We start from the raw sequence: 23,249 nt of genomic DNA on the forward strand, positions 1-23,249 counted from the left end.
TTGTTTTGTTTTTTCCAAAAAACGCGCTAACTTAAATAGCCAGCAAGAATTTCTACAGAATTGTAGGTTTAATAGAATTCTTCCAAAGTTGCTTTGTTTTCGATTAAATCTAGGCATGCAATCGGAACTGAAATTTAGTCATAGGGTTGGTTTTCAATCTTTGAACCACATTTTAAAAGAGCATAAAAACCAACGTTTTTTCCTTAGTAACATGATCTCAAAAGTTCAACATTTTTTACAGCTTGACCTCTCGTCACCAGATTTTCAACAGATTTCTAAAATAGCTCAAAGTTCTTTCCATTACAACTTTTTCATAGCTAGAACTCGTTTGTCAGAAAAGTTTGTAAAATTACAATGCAAAAAATTTCAAAATTCCAGATGTTTTCTTCCTAGATTCTGTGCTGGCCCGGCCATTGAGAACCTATCTTTGAAAGTTCTTACACTGGAAGAAATCCATGTCTTGTCTAAGGGACCAAAATTTTGCTTGCCTCATCCACAAGTAATTTTCTCAGAGATAGTATCCCGTGTGGAGGCAGGTAAATTTGGTTCAAGAGGTATTGTGGATAACCAAAATTTACTTTGAGGGGAGGTTGTTAAGAACCTTGTTGACTTTACTTCATATTTCTCTAACTCAAAAAAATGGGAAACACAAATTCTCAAAAATTTAACAGAAGACCCTGACATTATTATCACCCGGGCTGACAAACGGAATAAAATTGTTATCCTTGATAAGATTAAGACCCCACAGACAAGTTCAGCCGTGAAGTACAAAAAGAGCTGGGAATTTTACAAAATGAAAGACTTGTTACTCCACAAATGTACAAAATGTTTTATCCTAAAGGGTGGATGCTCTGCTCCTAAATTCTATGATCTCCCAAAAATTCACAAAGATGGAGTTCCTCTGCGCCCAGTTGTGGCCCCTTATAGTTTGTCAGCTCCCAGACTGGGAAAATGGTTATCCACAATTTTTTTTCCTCTTATGTTGACACAAGCTTCTTACATAAAAAATTCAGTACACCTTATGGAAAAATTAAAAAACCTTGATATAAAAAAGGACACAATTTTTGCCAGTTTTGATGCCATTTCAATGTATACTTCATGTCATATAAAAAAATGTGAATTTGCTCTTCAAAAGAAACTAGAAGATATTGATGTATGAAATTATGGCTTCTTATCAATTTTTGCATTCTCCTATACTGAACTTTATTAGCCAATGCATCTATGCTGGCGTAAAACTGATAAATTTGTCAAGAGTAGTGTGGAGTTTTTTCCTAAAGAAACGATTCTTGGGGAGAGGGAAGTTATTATATGAAGTAAGTGACTGTAATGATAGATGCATAAGGTACTGTAATGATGAGGATAACATCATGGATATTGCAAAAATATTTCATAAATGCTCAAAAGAGAAAAATACGCCTCCCAAATTTATGATTTTGGACCCTTCAGAAGTCCCAGCAGGTACTGAACTAGTTTCAGCGTGCATAACCTCTATGGTGAATCAAATGTGTAGAAATAAATGGCCTCCCAATGTATACGAGCCTTTCACCTTTTTTGGCCACTTTTTACATGAAATTTATTGAAACCTCCGCTTTGAATACTTTTGAAACACCAGTTTTGGTGCCAGTTTGTCGATGATGTTATCTCTGTGTGGAATCACGGAGAGATAGAACTTAACACTTTGTCTCATATTAAGAGTTTTGATTCCAACTTTCAGTTCACCTTGGAAGTGGAAGATAATCATAAATTGCATTTTTTAAATGTCTTAATCTTCAATAAATCTCCCAGCCTTGAATATTTGATTTATAGAAAACCTACACATAATGATAGGTATTTCCTTTTCTCTTCCAGCCACCCTCCTTGTGTAAAAAGAGGAGTAGTTGTATCTTTAGTTGATCGTGTTATAAGAATTTATTCAAAAGCTCATATAATCCCAGAATTGAATTATCTGAAGGAAATTTTGCTTTGCAATGGATATCCCATCAAGTTACTGGAATCCATCATAGAAAAAAGACAAAAAAAGGCAGAAAAGGATTCATCATCTCCACAACCTCCAACGGATATCATCCCTTTAGTGGATGATAAGAAAGTCTTTAATGTTTTACCCTATTTTCCCAAATAAGGTGACAAACTGCAAAGAATTCTAAAAAAAACATAACTTAAATGTCACCTTCAAAAATTCTATTAAAATTCAGAACTATTTTAACAGCGGCACAGATAAAACGTGCCCTATTTTTTGCAGTGGTGTATATAGGGTTCCATGTTCTTGGGGCTGTTTCTATGTTGAAAGAACCCACCAACAGTTGGGGAAAAAATTGTTGAAAGACAGGTCCTCAATCGAAAAGCTATGGAGCTACGTCAAAGCCCTCAAACTTTTGATTCCGCCTTGGCTCAACATGTCTACGACAACCCGCACCATGTCATTTTTTTTTATAACTCCTCCATTATTTACACTGTTCAAGGTCTCATACAAGTTTTCAGAAAGGCAGTTGAGATAAAAAAAGTACATTCACCAAAAGGTAGCTCTTAATAGAGACACTGGAGAAACCTATTTAAACCGCATTTATAATGAACTAATTAATTCTGATAGTTTTTACTTAAATGAAAAAAATTCACATTTTGTATCCTAACCTAATCTGTGATGATGTTTTACCTGGAAAGTGTTTAGTTTTTAAAAATGCTCTGTATAAATTAAAAAATTGAATTCCCATTTCAGTACTGTATTTTTTTATTCAGTAACTCTTTCACCATTACATGGAATGGGTCGTCAAATTTTAGTTGTGCTTTGTTTTAAGGATTGAAATTTTTTTATAGAATCCTTGGAGTTTTATTAGTAATTTTTATGTTATTATTGTGCACTGAGGACGGTTAAGCGGAGGTCTTTACCAAAATATTTGCATTTTAGTTTATATTTTTCACTGGTTTCTATAATCCTTGTTTTTCTCATTTTTACTAGTTTTTCGTTTTATCATGATTAGCCAGTGGGGTCTCAGAAATAATTTGCTTGCCAAAGTCAATGATATGGCACTTGGCAACATTTAATTCAAGAAGCCAGGCCTCAGCCCATTGACCCAGCAGTTGAAGATTATTTGTATCAGGGCATGGTCTTCACAGGACAAAACTTGTCCAAGAAGCTTTAGGTTGTCTGGATAAAGTTGATTTACTGCTGATAATGGAAGGAGCATCATTGATGAAGATATTAAATAGTGTAGGGCCCAAAACCCTTCCCCGAGGAACTCCACTCAGAACATACATAGAGGGAAAAAGAATACAATTATCTGAATCATCAGATAACCGCACCCATTTAGATTGCAAATAAAGTAAATCAAGGATTCAGAGGAGGGATTTTTCTTCAAGCTTGACTGTACGTAATTTAATTGCAAGTTGCTTGTGACAAACTTTGTCGAAAACTTTAGAAAAGTCAAGCAGAATCATCTCAGCCGGCACCCCAATATCAATCAACTTGGTGATGTGATCACACAGTTCAAGGAGATTGGTGTCAACAGATCTTCCTAAACAAAAGCCATGTTGTGAACTATGTAAAACATTATTTGCATCAAGGTGTTTAACAACTGCAGAATTTATTGTTCTTTCAATAAACTTAACAACTTCTGATGTCATGCTAATTGGTCAATAATTTTCAGCAAGGTCGTATATACCTTTTTAAATCTAGGAATGATATGTGCAGTTTTCCACATCAGAGGTAGTCTGGAAAGATTTAATGACAACTTGAACAGCAGGGAAAGAGGTTGACACAAAATTGTACAACATTCATGTAGGATACACGGGTGAATGCCATCTGGACCGGCAGATTTATACAATTTGAGGAGTGTAAGTTCCTTTAGAACCAATGTATCAGTAATCAGAATTGGTCCCTTCTTATGTTATACATCATATAAAGAAGGTGTGGGATAGACTACTGGAATTGAAGGAAAAAACAGATCAGAAATATTGGTTGAAAAATTCAGCTCAGGATCAGCAACTGATTGACTGTTGTGCAGGATAGCTGGGACTGTGCGTCTGCTAATACATTTTTAAGTTGCATAACATATGTAAAAGAAGAGTCGAGTTGCAGCAAAACCAGAAAATATCTTTTTTGGTTTTGGTGTAGATTTCGAATTGGATTCTGAAAGTGGCACTTTTCGTAGTTGATAAAAGTGTTTATTCTGCAATTTTATTATTGAATTATTTTTCAAATTAAAAGAAAGATATACTGTATTTGAACTTTCATTGCCTCCTCTTCTACAAAAGAAACAAAGGAAAACAACCCATTCTTAACCATCCTTATTGATGAAGCAGTTGAACTAGCTGCAAAATATAAAACTGTGCTTAGGTTCAAAATTTAAAACTGGCTGCAAAATATGAGGCTCTGGTTTGGACTTCAAGACCAATTATGAGAATACTCCTTTCCCATCCACTAAATTTTTAAGGTCAAAAATTCAAATATGCAGTTTTACTTTGAATTTTGGTTATAACTTAAATTCCAAACCTACCTTAATTGGCACTTTGGAGCAAAATTAAGGTCCATACTGGATCTGTTGTACTACAATTTATTTCAGTTAGATAAGGAGACAGTGTTTAAATTTTAGCTTGCTCTTAATTAAAAAAAAAAAAAATCATAACTAATCATATTTCAGATCCTATTGGCTGCTGAAGAAGTTTAAATTATGCTTTCAACTGCATCAAGGCACAATCAGCATTGAGTTAATTCAAAGGAGTCAATTTAGCTTGTGTATTTTTAAGGACTTTGTGCTTCTGCTCCCCCTTGTACTACTGGAGTATTCTATCCAAGTGTTATTGCTAGTATGTATTATAAATTTGATAAGCAGTATTTACTTGATTCAGAGGGTCTATTATGGAATCGCCTCAAATTCCAATGGCTGGAGGTGTCACCTTTTCTGAAGATTGTGCTATTAAGAATGGTAAGTTATTCAATTAAAATTACTCTAAAAGAATAAAATTACAGCTTAATTTGCTTTAGTAAATAATTTCTTGTGTTCTCTTGCTTATTAATTACTGTTCAGGAAAAAAGTTACAAATAAATATGTAACTGCATATACCCTCCTATCAAACCCATAAGAGTTAAGGTAGATTAAAGTGTTTTGTTATACAAAACAAATAAAAGCTTAAAATTTTAACTGTGATTTTGTATGTTTGAGAAGGCAATATTACATCAGGCAGAAGAATTTTCTCTTTATTGAATGCAGGCATGATAAAAAAAAAAAAAAAAATTACAACCAAGAGTGAAGGTTGTTTTGTGGCAGCCATAATATGTATCTGAATGATCAACTTATTTTACTAGTCGTAATTCTTTTATACTATTTTTTTAAATAGTGTATTTAGGTGTTTTGTAACTGGCTTAACAAAACATTAAAAAAAGATCACAATTATATAGCGGGTATAAATCAAAGATACAAAACCCTGCTAAAATGTATTAAAGGATGCCTTGTTAGAATTAGACAACAATATTTTAATGCAATTTTATAAAAATATCTTAATCTATATACAACATTTTCAACCTAAATTCCCTTGCATTTGGCTATATTATTCTGTTTTTAATTTTTTTTTTTTTGAAAAGCTGTATCCAGGAAAAGGGAGGGGGTTCAACCGCCCCCCCCCCTGAAATGTTTGTCTGACATAAAAACGTTATAAAAATACATGTAAAAATTTTATGTTCTGCAGTGCAAATTATGTTATTGTCTTTAGAAGGCCCACACGTCCCTAGCCCCACTCCTCTTTGTGGTAGTTTCTCCTCGTTTTGAGTTTCACTTGGTTATCCATTTTAATTTATGTTCGTTTTGCATTTCGTTTATTTTTAGTTAGTGATTTATGGTAGTTCTATACTTAAGAAATTATTGTCCTTTTTTGTGCTCATCTTTGGAATAATGTTACCCTTTACTTTTCTTTGAAAAGGTTTTAAAATTAATAGTAAAATGAAAAACAGTTGAATTTGTTCAGAAAGCTTTGCTATTGTGTCTTATATCCTTTTTATTCATGTTTTGTTTTAGAAGTTGAAGATACTTTTTCTAGTGAGAGTGAGGAGCTCTTTGATGCTTCGAACATTTGTTTGTCTCCTAAGCTTGAAGCTGTTTCTGTGACTACTTTTCCCAACATTGCAGGACCATTTAAATTAGAAGCTGACACCCAGGAATTGGAACCCATCAGTTTTGACAATGAAGGTATCTTTCAAACATTTGGTTTGTAGAATCATGTATATCATGAACATTTCATAAAAAAAAACTAGGGTACATGGACTACATTTTAGCATTTTGAACTAATCTTACTCTAAACAAATCTTAATTGATCTTAATCTTAACTTTTCTCTTATCTTATTCCAGTATGCACCGGTTTTGAAGTTTAACAACAGAAGTGAAGTTTAACGGGCATAAACCGGTTTTGAAGTTTAACAACAACTTTCAAAGTGTTTGTTGAAAGATGGCTGGTGAATTCTGTATATCTGGAAGCCAGAGAATACAGCTTAGAACTATACTTTTTATATTTCTTTCTCAATTAAGATAAAAATTGATTTATTATTTTCCTGAATTATGCTAGATTCGGACAAATTTTAGAATTCATTTTGTGCCAGTAAATTAAAAAGATTTTAGTTTGCATGACGAATTATTCGTTTTGCAATATAAAACTAGAGGTGCGTAACAAGTCCTATTGGGCTTCAATAATAGAGACGAAAATCAGTTTTTGTGTTAGATATGAAATTCTATTGAGATCCATGGGGTATAAACCCTCCTAGAATTAGAAAAATGCTTCTTTTGGGGCATATGAAAACCGGATTTTCCTAGTACTTTTTAGTGACAAAAATTGAAAGAAGACAAAAAACAAAGAGCTGAGGCCATTCCAGTGCAAACATAATTCAAACCAGTTTAAACTAAATCAATCATTTTCAAGTCCCCACGCCCGTATTTGCTCTTCTGAAAATTTACAATTATGGAGATACGTTCTTTTGGTAACCGACTGACGATATGGTGTGTGTGGTACTTTACCAAAAACAATTCCTCTCACGTTCAAGTATTTGGTGATTAACGGAAAGCTCTACTATGACTACCTCTAACGGCAACTACTAACTATTTTGTGTAATGTGTTTATAAATTTTCTAATAGTAAATAGTAAAGTAATAGTAATAGTAAAGGCCATACGGCTCCAATGTTTTATTATTATTATTTATTATTTTTTTCCCCAGAGGCACTTCATATGGAAGGGGTTGTCGTAGAAACTTCAAAGGGGGATCATTCGATTGGAAATCGAGAGTTCTAGTGCCCTTTTTAATAGTCGAAAATGACTGGAGGGTAACTAGCCCTCCCCCCCATGCCCATCATTCCCCCGAACACATCCAACCAAAATTTTGAGATAGCCATTTTGTTCAGCGTAGATGATTTCCAGATAGAAAATATATTTTTGAGGAGGAAACTCCCCTAAGTTATGCCCTGGGGGCATATAAGGTTTTTATAGAAGGTGTTGTCGTAGAAACTTCAAAACAGGCTCATTCGATTGGAAATTAAATGGCTAGTACCCTTTTTAATAGTCGAAAGTGATTGGAGTGCAACTAGCCCCCTCCCCCCGACGCCCATCATTTCCCCAAACACATCCAATCAAAATTTATGCGAATTATATGAGGTGGGCTACCGCTCTCTAATGTTGTATATACATAGGTCCTATAGAAGATCTGATGTCGTAGAAAATCGGGTACTTTCGCGTTATCAGAGCCTCTCTAAAAAGTCAAGTTTGGTTAATGCTAATTAAATAAAATTAAATAGGATGAATATATAATAGTTTAGAAACAAATTTGGGCTATATATTTGCACATTAGGGGGAAGGGGTAAAGCATTGCATATATTAAATGCGTAACCTAATCTAACCTAGGTACCTTTTTCTCCCATCTAAAAAAAAAAAACACAGTTTAATATCTTATACGCAATGCAAAGCACGCTATCATTGCCTAGTCTCAACGGTTATCAGAGGCAGCGTTTTAGCGTTGCCTATGGTAATGGCCATACGGCTCCAATGTTTTATTATTATTATTTATTTTTTTCCAGAGGCACTTCATACGGAAGGGGACGTTAAAAAATCTTCAAAGGGGATCATTCAATTGGAATTCGAAAGTTCTATTGCCCTTTAGACAATTAAAAAGTCAACGAAGGACCAATAGCCCCCCCCCCCACGCCCACCAGTCCCCTAAACACATCCAATCAAAATTTTGAGATAGTCATTTCGTTCAGCATAGTTGATTTCCAGATAGAAAATATATTTTTGAGGAGGACACTCCCCCCAACCCTCAGGGCAAGGGTTTTAAGTTATACCCTAGGGGCATATAAGGTTTTTATAGAAGGCGTTGTCTTAGAAACTTCAAAACAGTCTCAATCGATTGGAAATTAAAGGGCTAGTGCCCTTTTTAATAATCGAAAGCGATTGGAGTGTTACTAGCCCCCTCCCCCCCCCACGCCCATCATTTCCCCAAACACATCCAATCAAAATTTTGAGATAATCATTTTGTTCAGCGTAGTTGATTTCCAGATAAAAAATATATTTTTGAGGAGGACGCTCCCCACAACCCTCAGGGCAAGGGTTTTAAGTTATACCCTGGGGGCATATAAGGTTTTTATAGAAGGCGTTGTTGTAGAAGCTTCAATACAGGCTCATTCGATTGGAAATTCATAAAGCTAGTGCCCTTTTTAATAGTCGAAAGTGTTTGGAGGGAAACTAGCCCCTCCCCCTCGCCCATTATTCCCCAAAGCTCAGCCAATCCAAATTTTTAGTTAGATATGTTGGTCAGCGTATTTAATATCCCGATAGAAAATATAAGTTTGAGGAGGACACTCCCCCACAACCCTCGGGGCAAGGGTTTTAAGTTATGCCCTGGGGGCATATAAGGTTTTTAAAAAAGGCGTTGTCGTAGAAACTTCAAAACAGGCTCATTCGATTGAAAATCGAGAGTTCTAGTGCCCTTTTAAATAGTCAAAAATGATTGGAGGGCAACTAGCCCCCCCCCCCGTGCCCATCATTCCCCCAAACACATCCAATCAAAATTTTGAGATAGCCATTTTGTTCAGCGTAGTTGATTTCCAGATATCAAATTATTTTTGAGGAGAACACTCCCCCACAACCTTCAGGGCAAGGGTTTTAAGTTATGCCCTGGGGGCATATAAGGTTTTTATAGAAGGAGTTGTCGTAGAATCTACAAAACAGGATCATTCGATTGGAAATTAAAGGGCTAGTGCCCTTTGTAATAGTAGAAAGAGATTGGAGTGAAACTAGCCCCCTTCCCCCCCACGCCTATCATTTCCCCAAACACATCCAATCAAAATTTTCAGATAGCCATTTTGTTCAGCGTAGTTGATTTCCAGATAGAAAATATATTTTTGAGGAGGACACTCCCCCACAACCCTCAGGGCAAGGGTTTTAAGTTATGCCCCCCCTAAACACAGGTTTTAAGTTATATCATTTCCCTAAATACATCCAATCAAAATTGTAAGATAGCCATTTTGTTCAATGTAGTTGAAAGTTCTGGAAATTAGGTCTTTGAGAAGGACACTCCCCCACAACCCTCAGGGCAAGGGTTTTAAGTTACGCCCTGGGGGCATATAAGCTTTTATAGAAGGCGTTGTTGTAGAAACTTCAAAACGGGCTCACTAGATTGGAAATTAAAGAGCTAATGCCCTTTTTAATAGTCGAAAGTGATTGGAGTGTAACTAGCCCCCCCCCCTCACGCCCATCATTTCCCCAAACACATCCAATCAAAATTTTGAGATAGCCATTTTGTTCAGCGTAGTTGATTTCCAGATAGAAAATATATTTTTGAGGAGGATACTCCCCCACAACCCTCAGGGCAAGGGTTTTAAGTTATGCCTGGGGGCATATAAAGTTTTTATAGAAGGTGTTGTCGTAGAAACTTCAAAACAGGCTCATTCGATTGTAAATTAAAGGGATAGTGACCTTTTTAATGGTCTAAAATTATTGGAGGGCAACTAGCCCCCCCCCCCACGCCCATCATTCCCCCAAAAACATTCCTATCAAAATTTTGAGATAGCCATTTTGTTCAGCGTAGTTGATTTCCAGATCGAAAATATATTTTTGAGGAGGACACTCCCCCACAACTCTCAGGGCAAGGGTTTTAAGTTATGCCCTGGGGGCATATAAAGTTTTTATAGAAGGCGTTCTTGTAGAAACTTCAAAACAGGCTCATTCGATTGGAAATTAAAGGGCTAGTGCCCTTTTTAATAGTTGAAAGTGATTGGAGTGCAACTAGCCCTCCCCCCCCCCCCGCCCATCATTCCCCCAAACACATCCAATCAAAATTTTGAGATAGCCATTTTGTTCAGCGTAGTTTATTTCCCGATAGAAAATATATTTTTGAGGAGGACACTCCTCCACAACCCTCAGGGCAAGGGTTTTAAGTTATGCCCGGGGGGTATATAAGGTTTTTATCGAAGGCGGTGTCGTAGAAACTTCAAAAAAGGCTCATTCGATTGGAAATTCAAAGGGATAGTGCCCTTTTTAATAGTCGAAAGTGATTGGAGGGCAACTAGCCTCCCCCCCACGCCCATCATTCCCCCAAACACATCCAATCAAAATTTTGAGATAGCCATTTCGTTCAGCATAGTTGATTTTGCAGATAGAATCCTTAGTATTCTAAGGTTTTTATAGAACGCGTTGTCGTAGAAACTTCAAAAAAGGCTCATTCGATTGGAAATTCAAAGGGCTGGTGCCCTTTTTAATAGTCAAAAATGATTAGAGGGCAACTAGCCCCCCCCCCCCCCCATGCTACTCATTCCCCCAAACACATCCAATCAAAATTTTGAGATAGCCATATCGTTTAGCATAGTTGATTTCCAGATAGAAAATATATTTTTGAGGAGGACAATCCCCCACAACCCTCAGGGCAAGGGTTTTAAGTTAAGCCCTGGGGGCATAAAGGTTTTTATAGAAGGCGTTGTCGTAGAAACTTCAAAAAACGCTCATTCGATTGGAAATTAAAGGGCTAGTGCCCTTTTTAATAGTCAAAAGTGATTAGAGTGCAACTAGCCCCCCCCCCCACCCATCATTGCCCCAAGCACATCAAATCAAAATTTTGAGATAGCCATTTTGTTCTTGGTAGTTTATTTCCAGATAGAAAATATGTTTTTGAGGAGGACACTCCCCCAGAACCTTCAGGGCAAGGGTTTTAAGATATGCCCTGGGGGCATATAAGGTATTTACAGAAAGCTTTGTGGTAGAAACTTCAAAAAAGGCTCATTCGATTGGAAATTGAAAGGGATAGTACCCTTTTTAATAGTCGAAAGTGATTGGAGGGCAACTAGCCCCCCCCCCACGCCCATCATTCTCCCAAACACATCCAATCAAAATTTTGAGATAGTATTTTGTTCAGGGTAGTTGATTTTTAGATAGAAAACATGTTTTTGAGGAGGACACTCCCCCACAACCCTCAGGGCAAGGGTTTTAAGTTATGCCCTGGGGGCATATAAAGTTTTTATAGAAGGCGTTGTCGTAAACTTCAAAACAGGCTCATTCGATTGGAAATTTAAGGGCTAGTGCTCTTTTTAATAGTTGAAAGTGATTGGAGGGCAACTAGCCCCTTCCCCCCACGCCCATCATTTCCCCAAACACATCCAATCAAACTTTTCAGATAACCATTTTGTTCAGTGTAGTTGATTTCCAGATAGAAAATATTTTTTTGAGGAGGACACTCCCACACAACCCTCAGGGCAAGGGTTTTAAGTTATTCCCTGGGGGCATATGAGGTTATTATACAAGGCGTTGTAGTAGAAACTTAAATACCGGATCATTCACTTGGAAATTCAAATAGCTAGTGACCTTTTTAATAGTCGAAAGTAATTTGAGGGTAACTAGCCCCCTTCCTACGCCCCTCATTCCCCCACACACCTCCAATCAAAATTTTGATATAGCCATTTTGTTCAGCGTAGTTGATTTCCAGATAGAAAATATGTTTTGAGGAGGACAATCCCCCACAACCCTCAGGGCAAGAGTTTTAAGTTATGCCCTGGGGGCATATAAGGTTTTTATAGAAGGCGGTGTCGTAAAAACTTCAAAAAAGGCTCATTCGATTGGAAATTCCGAGGGCTAGTGCCCTTTGTAATAGTCGAAAGTGATTTGAGGGCAACTAACCCTCCTCTCACGCCCACCTTTTCCTCAAACACATCCAATCAAAATTTTAGGACAGTCATTTTATTAAACGTAGTTTTAAGTTCTGGAAATTAGGTCTTTGAGGATTACAACTCCCCCAAAGCCCTCAGGGCAGGGGTTGTAATTTAAAGATTCTCCGAATCCTTCATATTATTTCTTGTGGAAGGGATGCTCGTATAAACTTTAGAGAGGGCTCATTAGATTGAGAATTGAAACTTCTTGTTCACTTTTTAAGAGTCAAAAGAGATTGAAGGGGAACTAGCCCCTCTCCCTCCTCCACGCCTTAAATGCATCAGATAAAACTTTTGAGATAGATTGTTAAAATAGTTCAAAGTTCTTATGACAAAAAACTCCCGTGTCGACAAAGCCAACCAGGGCCCGGGGTAGGCGTTGTAAGTTTTGCCATGGGGCATAACTTATTAAGGGGGGCTTATAACTTATGGGAAGGGGTTTTGTATGGGAAGAACACATAGGAAATCTATTATATTTATCCAATTATAAGGTTAAAATCCATACTCTGTGATAGATGCAAAATTTCTTTGGCACACAAATTCCTATTAAGGTCAATTCCAAACAGTCGTGATCTCTTTGTGTCAGCAAGTGAAATGGTCTAAACCCCCTTATTGGAGCTATTTTTTCAATCCATTCATTGTTGTCAATCGCTGTCCACGTGTTATGCAAGCTGTCTATTGTTCATATATAAGGTCAAAGAGGTAATCGTATAGACTTTGAAAAAAGCCTCATTCGATTTAAATTTAAAGTTATCGATCCACTTTTTGAAGTCAAGAATAATCGGACAGGAAGCACCCCCCCCCATGCCATACAAAATTGCAAATTTTTGCGATCGAAAATGAACAAAAATTAATTTAAAAAAAAATCCGAAAAATAACTTTTTAAAATAAAAGTAACGGTCATTTTACACTTAAGCTCGGGAAATAAAAATACCTGTTAAAATTCAAACTCAAAACGACCAGAAATTACTATTAAAGAAAAAATGAAACCCAAAACGAACAGAAATTGAATAAACAATCACAGCAAAAAAAAGTACAACAAGTAATAATATAAATGAATAAATAGATCTTAAAGCGAAAAATGCTTAGATTGAATATGAAAATCAAGCTTAAAACAAAAACAGATATTTTGCTATTAAAGTATAAATGAAACTTAAAACGAACAGAAATTAAATAAACAATCAATGCGAACAAACATACAGTATATATTAATGTAAATGAATAAATAAATCTTAAAACGAGTGAAACTTAAATTGAATATGCAAATCAAGTTTGAATCGAATAAAAATAACTACAAACATGAGTTTGGGTATCAGCTCACTGCAGAAGCCTAAAACCTACTGCGTCATTGGCGCTTTACTGAAAACGAATCATATTACAAATGTTTTCTTTTGTACTTAATATTGAAAATAAATATTAAAATTACAGTAAAATTTTGAACTGATGAGCTTTTAGCAATTAATATCATTATGCATCAAATATTCAGTTTAATTTATTAGTTCTTTTCAAGATTAATCAAGCCAAATATAGTTTCACTACAAGCAAAATTTGGATACTGCTCCCCTTCTTTAACTGTAAAAACCTGAAGCCTTCTGCGTCATTGGTGCTTCACTGAAAACGAATTACTCATATATTACAAATTTATTATTTTCCAGTTCTCACAGCATTGAAAATGAAAATAAAAATTACAGTGAAAAAAAATCTTGAACTGATGGATCTTTCAACAATTAATATCATTATATATCTAATATCTAATTTGATCTTGTTTGTATTTTCCAAGACTGTTCAAGACACATATAGTTTTGCCATTTTCTTTAACTCTGCCATTTTTTGTAACTAATCGTGTTAGTTTGTTATGAAAACATTCTATGGCTTCTAGGCATTTCTGTTTGAGCAGAAAACTGCACCTCAAACTTTGTGGAACATGCATTTTCTTGAAGGAAACACCAAAATATAATAAAATGTCAAGTTTCGGAGTGTTCCACCACTCGCAAGCAAGTGCCGTTGATATTTTTGAATCCGCATGGTCAATTTAGGGAGTGGAGGGTAGGTTAATTCTCGTAGCAGCCGCATTCCGTCGTGGTATGGTTGACATTTTTAACACCTGGCGTCCGGACAATCATGTAATCTACAAAGCATACAACTACCCCAAATTAGTATCAATAAATAAATGAAACCCAAGACGAACAAAAATTAAAATAAATATTAGAGTCAAACTCGAACCGAGCATAAATTAATGTGAGTAGGGTTCAAAACCCCTTTGCTCTCTAAAAGCCAGAATATAATTTGTAGTTTACTGAAAAAAAATGTGCATTGTAAATTTAATATACATATGCTGATATTTATTCCCTAAAATCTTAATTAATTTTTGATTTCTTAAAGTTACAAAAGTGAAAATATTTCAACGAATTGTTTTCAGCAAAGCGCCCTTTGCCTTTTGGCCAGGAATCCAAGGAAGGAATTAAGAAATAATATAAAGAAATTGAAGTCAGTTGCAATTATCGTTTTGTGTCTGCCCCTCATCCTAAAAGATAATGACGGTTTAAAAAAAAACAGATTAATAAAATGTATATGTTGAATTTGTAACCAGTTATATACTCGTCTTTGTATAAAGTGTTTAATTACCACGTAAGGTGTGTAAATATCTATAATTACATAGCATGTGTAATATCAAATAATAGTATTGCGTGTGTAATTATCAATCCCAAACTTTCAGGATCATGTTGCTGCAAGTACTCTTTCCTCAAATACTTGCAAAACTATTGTATTTTGATTTAATATTTTATATATTGTATTGTGATTTTATCTACACCTATATGTATATAAGACAAATTTTGTTGCCCTCAAATGAATCAAAGAAAATGCAGAAAATATATTTTTCTTAGCCTAACATCAGGAATCACTATTAAGTAGGCCGACTAGGAAAAGTTGCAATGCTGATTTTTAATATGTTGTTACTGGGTGCTAGTACTATGCATACGCATAGTTTCTCCTTTTATGGAATTAATTTTAAAAAAAGTTTTCCACAAGACAAGTTTTCAAAGAAAAGTAAAGAGCTCCATTAAGCCAATAATGAGTTAAAATAAAGTCAACTAATCTTCTAAGCATAATACTACCACAAATCACTATCAATAAGTAAATGAAAATAAAAACGAACAGAAATTACAAAAAATAACCGAGTCAAACTCAAAACAAGCAAAAGTTAACATGAGTAGCGCTGATAACCACTATTCCTTCTCAAGACCAGTTCACAATTTGTGCTTCACTGAAAAAAACAACAACAAAAAAACAAACAAATGACAGTGGATTGTCAGTTAAATTGACATATACTGACATTTCTTCGTTAAGGTTTTGAGAATTTTTTATTTATAAAAGTAAGAAAGGTGAAAATATTTCTAATTTATTTTTTTTTAAGTAAAGCGCAAATTGTGTTCTGGTCTTTTTCTGGCAAATTGTGAAGGCTGTGGGGGGATTGTCATCCTCAAAGATGTAATTTTCAGGTCTTTCAGTTATGGTGAACAAAATAAATTTTTAGCTAACTAAAAATTTTAATCAGATGTATTTCGGGATAATACACGAGGTATGGGGAGGGGGTATCCACCCTCTGATCACTTTGAATCTTAAAAAAGGCACTAATCCAATGAGCCCCCTCCGAAGTTTATTCTATCACCCTATCTATATATATATCTTATATACCCCCTGGGCACAACTTACAACCCTTGCCCTGAGGGCTCTGGTGAGGTTATCATCCTCAAAGACATTATTTCCGGAACTTTCAATTACGTTGAACAAAATAGCTATCTAAAAATTTGGATTGGATGGGTTTGGGGAAATGATGGGCATGCGAGGGGTGTGGTTAATTTCCCTCCAATCACTTTCGACTATTAAAAAGGGCACTAGCCCTTTCCATTTTCAATCGAATGAGCTCTTTTTGAAGTTTCTGAGACAACAAATGGGTCACATCAAGATTTCTATCAGATGCATTTCGGGAAAACATGATGTGTTGGGGAGTATCCACCCTCCAATCACTCTGAATCTTAAAAAGGGGACTAGAAATTCTGATTATCAATCCAATAAGCCCCTTCCAAAATATATACGATCATACTATCTATATATTCCTTTTATGCAGCCTGGGCATAACTTACAACTCTTGCCTTGAGGGCTGTAGGGGGGTTGCCATCCCCAAGAACATAATTTCCCAATCTTTTAACCACGCTGAATCAAATGGCTATATCATAATTTTGATTGAATGTTTGGGGAAATGGTGGCCGTGAGAGGAGGGTTACTTGCCCTCCAACCACTTTCGACTATTAAAAAGGGCATTAGCAGTTTGAATTTGCAATCAAATGAGCACTTTTCGAAGTTTACGACAAGTCCTTCGATACGAAGTGCGCCTAGCCTAAGACAAAAAAAATAAAAATAAATAATACATTGTGCCCACAGCGCTCTTTACTTAGGCAGCGCTATAGCACTGCCCAAGATTACTTCCACCTAAAACCCTAATATGATTGGACTAATATAAATCTTTTTTGAATCTCTTTGAGTTTGTTCATACTTTACAGAAAACTTATGCTTTAATTAAACCATTAAACTAAAATTAATTTTCAACGTTATCATCTACTTTGATTTTTATTGTTGTGTATTGGCGTCAAAAATAGCTTTTGTTAATATAGAAATAATAAACTAATATTTGTCAAATAAATTTTTTATGAAACAAAGGAATTTTAATGTAGGCTTCTGCTATGGCTGAATCCAAAAAGATAAAAGAAGTGTTCAATTTTTTGTCCGTAATTTACCTGCTTTTGTCTAGCTAAAAAATTCGGCAAACAAAAACACTCCTGGAAGTTTCTTTGCTTGGAACAAACAATGTCTTATAGATCTTGTTTAGTCGAACTATAGTTTGATTAATTGCAAATTCAAATTTTCTTCTTTTTTTTTCTTAACAGGTGAAAGCTTTTTAAATTATTTCAATTTTAAAATTGGTGAAAAAGGTGGTAATTACCAAAATTTATTGCTGTAATCTTTAGATTATCACTTCTGAGTTTGTTCAAGGCTCTTGCTTTACTGCCCTTTTAAATTTTGCTATCTATTTTTGTTTTTGTTGCTTTCTTGGGTTTGGAAGCCTCTTTGTTTCTGAGTAATTTGTTGAGATTGTTTTTTTTATAGCATTTTAGGGTTTCTTTTCCTTGTTATATTTATTTGTTTTTGTAGGTGTTGAAGGTCCTTCACTAAGTGCTGCCACAATCCTAATGGAAACCTCAAATTCTTCTCTATCACCAGGACATCAAATTCTCTCTGAGGGTGTTTCACCCAGGATGTCCACATCACTTCTAGAATTTGACTCCCAGGAAGTGGGTATCGACGACGGAGGTATAATTAAACGAATAATGTTTCTGAATTAGTGTTTAATCATAATTTTTTTTCTTTTTTTTTTGCTAAGATAAAGCATGAAACATTACATAAAGCTTTAAATAGCGTTATTGAAAGATTTTAATTCCATAAAAAGTGTTAATAAAAGCGTTAAACACAAAGCGATTGTAAGATTTAACATTGACAGCATTATTTAAATAGGTTAAAGATGCACAATGTTAGCAAAGTGCCGATTGATTTGCCATTCTAGTCTTTATTGAGTGAGTATAAGTATGTTTCTATTCAAAAAAATTAGCTACTAACTAATTGATATGAAAATCTGTGAATAAAACTCTAAATTTGCGAAATCAGTTTCGTAACAATCAAGTTTATCACTCTTAAATTTGTTCGACCTCTTGTTATGTCTAGTTTTATAAGTTTGTAGACTGGTGAATTATTCAGACAATCTTAAAGTTCATTTATCTTCTATTTGTTAATTCTTTTTATTTTGTAGAAGCTGAAGCTGCTTCAACAATTGATACTGAAACAATGAGAGAAACTTCTAGTTATATTCTGTCATCTGAGCATCAAAATTGACCTTTGGGTGTTTCATTGAATATAGCATCTGAATGAGACTTACAGGAACTGGATAGAAATGATGAAGGTATATTTGAAATTATTAGTTGTACTTTAAAATTAAGGATAATTTTATTGAAAGTTTTTTCCTACCTAACAAACGTTCTTCACGTTTTTAGTATTTAAATAGTATTGCCAAAAGTATTTTCGTCATTCAAATAGGTAATTAAATAGTATTCCCAAAAGTCTACAGTAAGACTTAGTTTGCATTTCGGCTCGTAGGCAAGTGCATCAAAGGAATTTAGATGCACAATACTGAAACAGGTCTTGAGTCTCTCAACATTTTTTTTTTTTTTATTCCAATATTCACGGCGCCAGGTACTTCAAAGCATCTGATATGTCGCTATTCATTTACCTCTTTCAATGGCCTCGAGGTTTTAAATGTCTATTGAACCTTCTTTTGAAGGTGTCAACAGAGGGATTTGCAGGGATAATATCCCCAGGAAGATCGTTCCAGATAGAAGTGCAATGCCGGATGAAGATGTTCCTCAAGTACTCGGTTTTCGGTGTATCCTCCTTTAGATAATTGGACCGAGCTGTGTGCCTTCATGTCTGCCTTGTCGGCTGGGCAAAGGGGGGCACAATTCGAGAGAGCTCGTCTGAGGGAGGCGAATTCATGTACTTGTAGAAAACAGCCATCAAAAACTTCGCGTTTTTAGTTTTTAAATAGTATTCCCAAAAGTCTATAGTAAGACTTAGTTTGCATTTCGGCTCGTAGGCAAGTGCATCAAAGAAATTTAAATGCACAGTACTGAAACAGTGCAAGACAAAAGTAGGTCTTGAGCCTCTCAACATTAATCTAAAAACTTTCTTTTTAAGTAACAAGAAAGTTACACTATTCAAGTAGAGGTGGAGTTTGTTTTTTTACTTTGCTGTTTTTTTGAAAAAATTTCTGTGCAACACCAATTTTCTCCCGAACATGATATAGCTTAAGAGAAATAACTTCACTTTTATTTCTATTTCTGAACAGGAATAGTTGAAGCCATTTTCGTTTGGAGTAGTTCAAGACTATTTAAGTTACAACTATGGGATAAAAATGTAGACTGGTTTAAGGGAATACAAAGACGACAAAAAAGAAGAAAGACAAAATTGAAATGAAATATAAAAGAGAAAATAAATGAAAGAAGGACAAAACCAAAACTCATATGCGGTTCATGTTATTGCTCCCATTTTCAGCTCTTCTGAGGATAAAAGCTCCTATGGCAGTTATTGCTCTCTCTTTCGTCGATTTTATCCCACGCGAACGCAGAGTGTTTGAAAAGGATGGGGGGGGGGGATGTAAACCACATCACTGAACATTGGTTTTCAGAGTTAGTTCATGCCCATGGTAATAACTCTCAAAATTGTATTTTTTAAGTAAAACTGTCAAACAAACTTGTACAGAAAAGATTAAAGGAAATGGGAACTTCTTGTGAGGGTGAAAAGAGGGAGGCTTTGAAGAGGTTGAGATGAAGAAGGAGCCTGTGTAGCTGTTGGTCTCAGGCTGTGTTGGCCTGTGGTGAGATGTTAGTATTGGTACTCTTGTAGACTCAGAAAATTACATATATCACATTTGTATGTCTTTCTTATAACTGACTCCCCCCACTGCCCACAGCCCGCTTATGCTTTGGTATACCCACGGAGTGTACGTTTCGTCGTTCAGTTCAATATTACTTAAATCATAAATCATACAAAAGTATTCTCGAATGATATGGAGAAAGATAGATGTTAAGTTTTGAAGCTGACAAAGATAATTTTTATTATTCCTAATCTAATTATCCTACGAGATTGAACTAATTAATTTTTTTTTTTATTTAATAATTAAAGCAACTGAATAGAACCAGCGCAAGACAATGTAGATCCCAATCTTTTAATACTTTTTGATTATTTTACTTTCACTTACATTTGTTATTAGAGCCCGACCGATATGGATTATTTGTGTCCAATATATATGCCGATAATTCGGTATCGTACCGATATAATTTGCCGATAAATTTCCTCTGAAAAAAAAAAAAAAATCTAAAGTTTAAACTCTGTATTCTCTGCCCACATGCATGCTAACGTGTTTCTCCCCGGTCTATTACAATCCAAAGAACAGCCTCAATAATTTACTGTGGATTCCAGATAATGCAAAAAAGATTTATTGAGAAAAGATTTAGAAAAACAATTAAACCAAATAAAGATTTAGTCTCGATGGCAGACAGCAAAGATACATTTGAGCAAGTTTTTCCAGTTTCTTGAAACGACTGCTGTTCTTTTGCCACCAATCTAACGGACCGCTTTTTTTCATGTCAGTAACAGCCTCTCTCATGTACCTTCCCAGTTGCTGATCAATATTATCTGCTGACTCTTCTTCCTCACTTGTTGAAGCTGCAAGCATGTTATCAAACAGGTAGTCAATCAAACCTTATGTGCCTACTCTCTTTTGTTTGGATACAGGATTGCAGCTAGGGTTCTAAGTTTGGAGGGGGATTTAAAGAATGAGTCGACAAAATCATCCAGTATGCCGACAAATGCGGATACAAGCTAAGTTTCCAATAGGCTTTTCAAATAAAAGTAATGTCAATTTTAAACTTCAGTTCAGAAGACACAAATAACTTTTAAAATTCAAAATCAAAACGACAATAAACTATTATCAAAGATTCAATGACTCACAAAACAGGCAGAGATCAAATAAAGAATCATAGCAAAAACATTCAACAAATAGTAATATAAATGAATAAATAGATCTTAAAGCGAGTAATGCTTAGATTGAATATGAAAATCAAGCTTAAGACGAAAAAAATATTTTCCTATTGAAGTACAAATGAAACTTAAAACGAAGAGAAATTAAATAAACAATCAATGCAAACAATCATACAATCGATATAAATGTAAATTAATAAATAAATCTTAAAACGAGTGAAACTTAAATTGAATATGCAAATCAAGCTTAAAAAGGACAAAAATCACCACAAACAAGAGTTTTGGTATGACCGCCTTCTCTCACTGTAAAAGTCTAAGCCTACATCGTCATTGGCGCTTTACTGAACACCAATTTTATGACAAATATTGTCTTTTGTGCTTAATATTGAAAATAAACATTAGAATTATAGTAACATTTTGAACTAATGAGCTTTCATTAATTAATATCATTATACATCAAATACTCAGTTTAATTTACTAGCTCTTTTTACAGTTGTTAAAGACAAATTTAGTTCGTCTAACACTTGTTCCACTCCAAACAAGTGTTTGGATACTGCCTCCTTTCCTAACTGTAAATAAAAACCAAAAGCCTACTGCGTCATTGGCGCTTAACTGAAAACGAATTATATTATAAATATTTTCTTTTCCAGTTTTCAAAGAATTGAAAATAAAAATACAATTACAGTGAAATAGATTCTTGAACTGATGAATCTTTCAACAATTAATATCATTATACATCAAATATTTAATTTGATGTTGTTTATACTTTCCAAGACTGTTCAAGACGCGTTTTTTAAAACAGATCGTGGTAACGAACTGTAAGTAAGGAGCGACACGGCTCAATGGTAACCGAAACTCTAAAAAACGGGATTTTGATACCAATAGATACATCAAAAGAATCAGATTTTAATTCTGATTTCAAATATATAAGTTTCATCAAGTTTAATCTTACCCATCAAAAGTTACGTGCCTGAGAAAATTTGGCTGATTTTCGAAAAAAGGGGAAAGACCCCCTAAAAGTTATAGAACCTTAATGAAAATCACACCATCATATTCATCTTATCATAGAACCCTACTTCAGTGTTTTAAAGCTAATATATAAAAAAATGTTGAATTTTAAATTTTTTTCCATAATAAAGAACACGTAGGCGTGTTTATTTGTTTGTTTGTTTGTTTTTGTGTTTTTTTTTTTTTTCCCATGGGTGAACGTATCGACACAGGTGTCCTAGAATATATTGGGAGGACACAATGGAACGGAAATTAAAATTTATATTTCCCATTTTGATTGACCAAAAAAAATGGAGTGCAACTAGGCCCCCTCCCACGCTCATTTTTTTCCCAAAGTCACCCGATCAAAATTTTGAGATAGCCATTTTGTTCAGCATGGTCGAAAATATGATAAAAATGTCTTTTAGGATGACTTGATCCCCCAAAGTCCCCAGGGGGAGGGCTGAAAGTTATGAACTTTACTCAATGTTAACATATAGTATTGGTTATTGGGAAGTATACAGACTTTTTCAGAGGAGATTTTTTCTGGTAGGTGGGGGAAGGCGGGGGTCGGGGGCGATATGGAAGGATCTTTCCTTGAAGGAAGTGTGCATGGGGGAAGGGACATTTCGAGGAAGGGGGCGCCGGATTTCCCAGCATTATTAAAGAAAAAGATCAGGAATTAAATAAAAAAAAACAAGTTTTTCAACTGATCAACTGATTGTGATTAAGAGGTCATTTTTAAAGAACTGGAAAAAAAATTCGAACTATAGTTTAAAGAGCAGGGTATTGACTAGGGGGCGAACCCCCTAATATACGTGTTAAAAATTTATGAATATAGAAGTTCGTTACGTAAGTTAATTCTAAGTTACGTATATTTATTACTAATAAAAACGTTCGTAAATAAAATTAAACAAGTTTCGAAAAAGCCATTTAACCAAATATAATATGCAAATTTTTTTTTAATTATTCATGTACGGTGAGCCAAAATCAAAACCTGCATTAATTCAAAAACGTTCAAAAATTAAATAAAAAAAACAAGTTTTTTTAACTGAAAGTAAGGAACGACGTTAAAACTTAAAACGAACAGAAATTATTCCGTATATGAAGGGGGCTGTCCCCCTCCTCAACGCCTCGCTCTTTACGCTAAAGTTTGACTTTCTCACAACTCTATTTTTTTAAACAATAAAAAAACTTTAGCGTAAAGAGCAAGGCGTTGAGGAGGGGGACAGCCCCCTTCATATACGGAATAATTTCTGTTCGTTTTAAGTTTTAACGTCGTTCCTTACTTTCAGTTAAAAAAACTTGTTTTTTTTATTTAATTTTCAGTAAGGGCCAATGACGCTGTAGGCTTTAGACTTTTACAGTGAGAGAAGGAGGTCATACCCAAACTCTTTTTTGTGATGATTTTTGTTCTTTTCAAGCTTGATTTGTATATTCAATTTAAGTTTC

At 34.8% G+C, this 23,249-nt stretch overlaps 1 protein-coding gene across 1 annotated transcript; it reads left to right on the forward strand.

Annotated features, from left to right (window-relative positions):
• Positions 1-4,852: 4,852 nt before the first annotated feature.
• Positions 4,853-18,169, forward strand: LOC148938496 (uncharacterized). Its single transcript, XM_089107748.1, has 4 exons — positions 4,853-4,919; positions 6,006-6,176; positions 17,373-17,531; positions 18,025-18,169. Exons 1-4 carry the CDS (start codon positions 4,853-4,855, stop codon positions 18,105-18,107), a joined length of 480 nt encoding a protein of 159 aa, XP_088963874.1. The 3' UTR covers positions 18,108-18,169.
• The last annotated feature ends 5,080 nt before the right edge of the window (positions 18,170-23,249 follow it).

Source organism: Artemia sp. Qi Xiang Cuo, unplaced genomic scaffold, assembly GCF_049724085.1.
Source record: "Artemia sp. Qi Xiang Cuo unplaced genomic scaffold, ASM4972408v1 HiC_scaffold_3212, whole genome shotgun sequence".
In the NCBI taxonomy this organism is placed as follows: Eukaryota; Metazoa; Arthropoda; class Branchiopoda; order Anostraca; family Artemiidae; genus Artemia; species Artemia sp. Qi Xiang Cuo.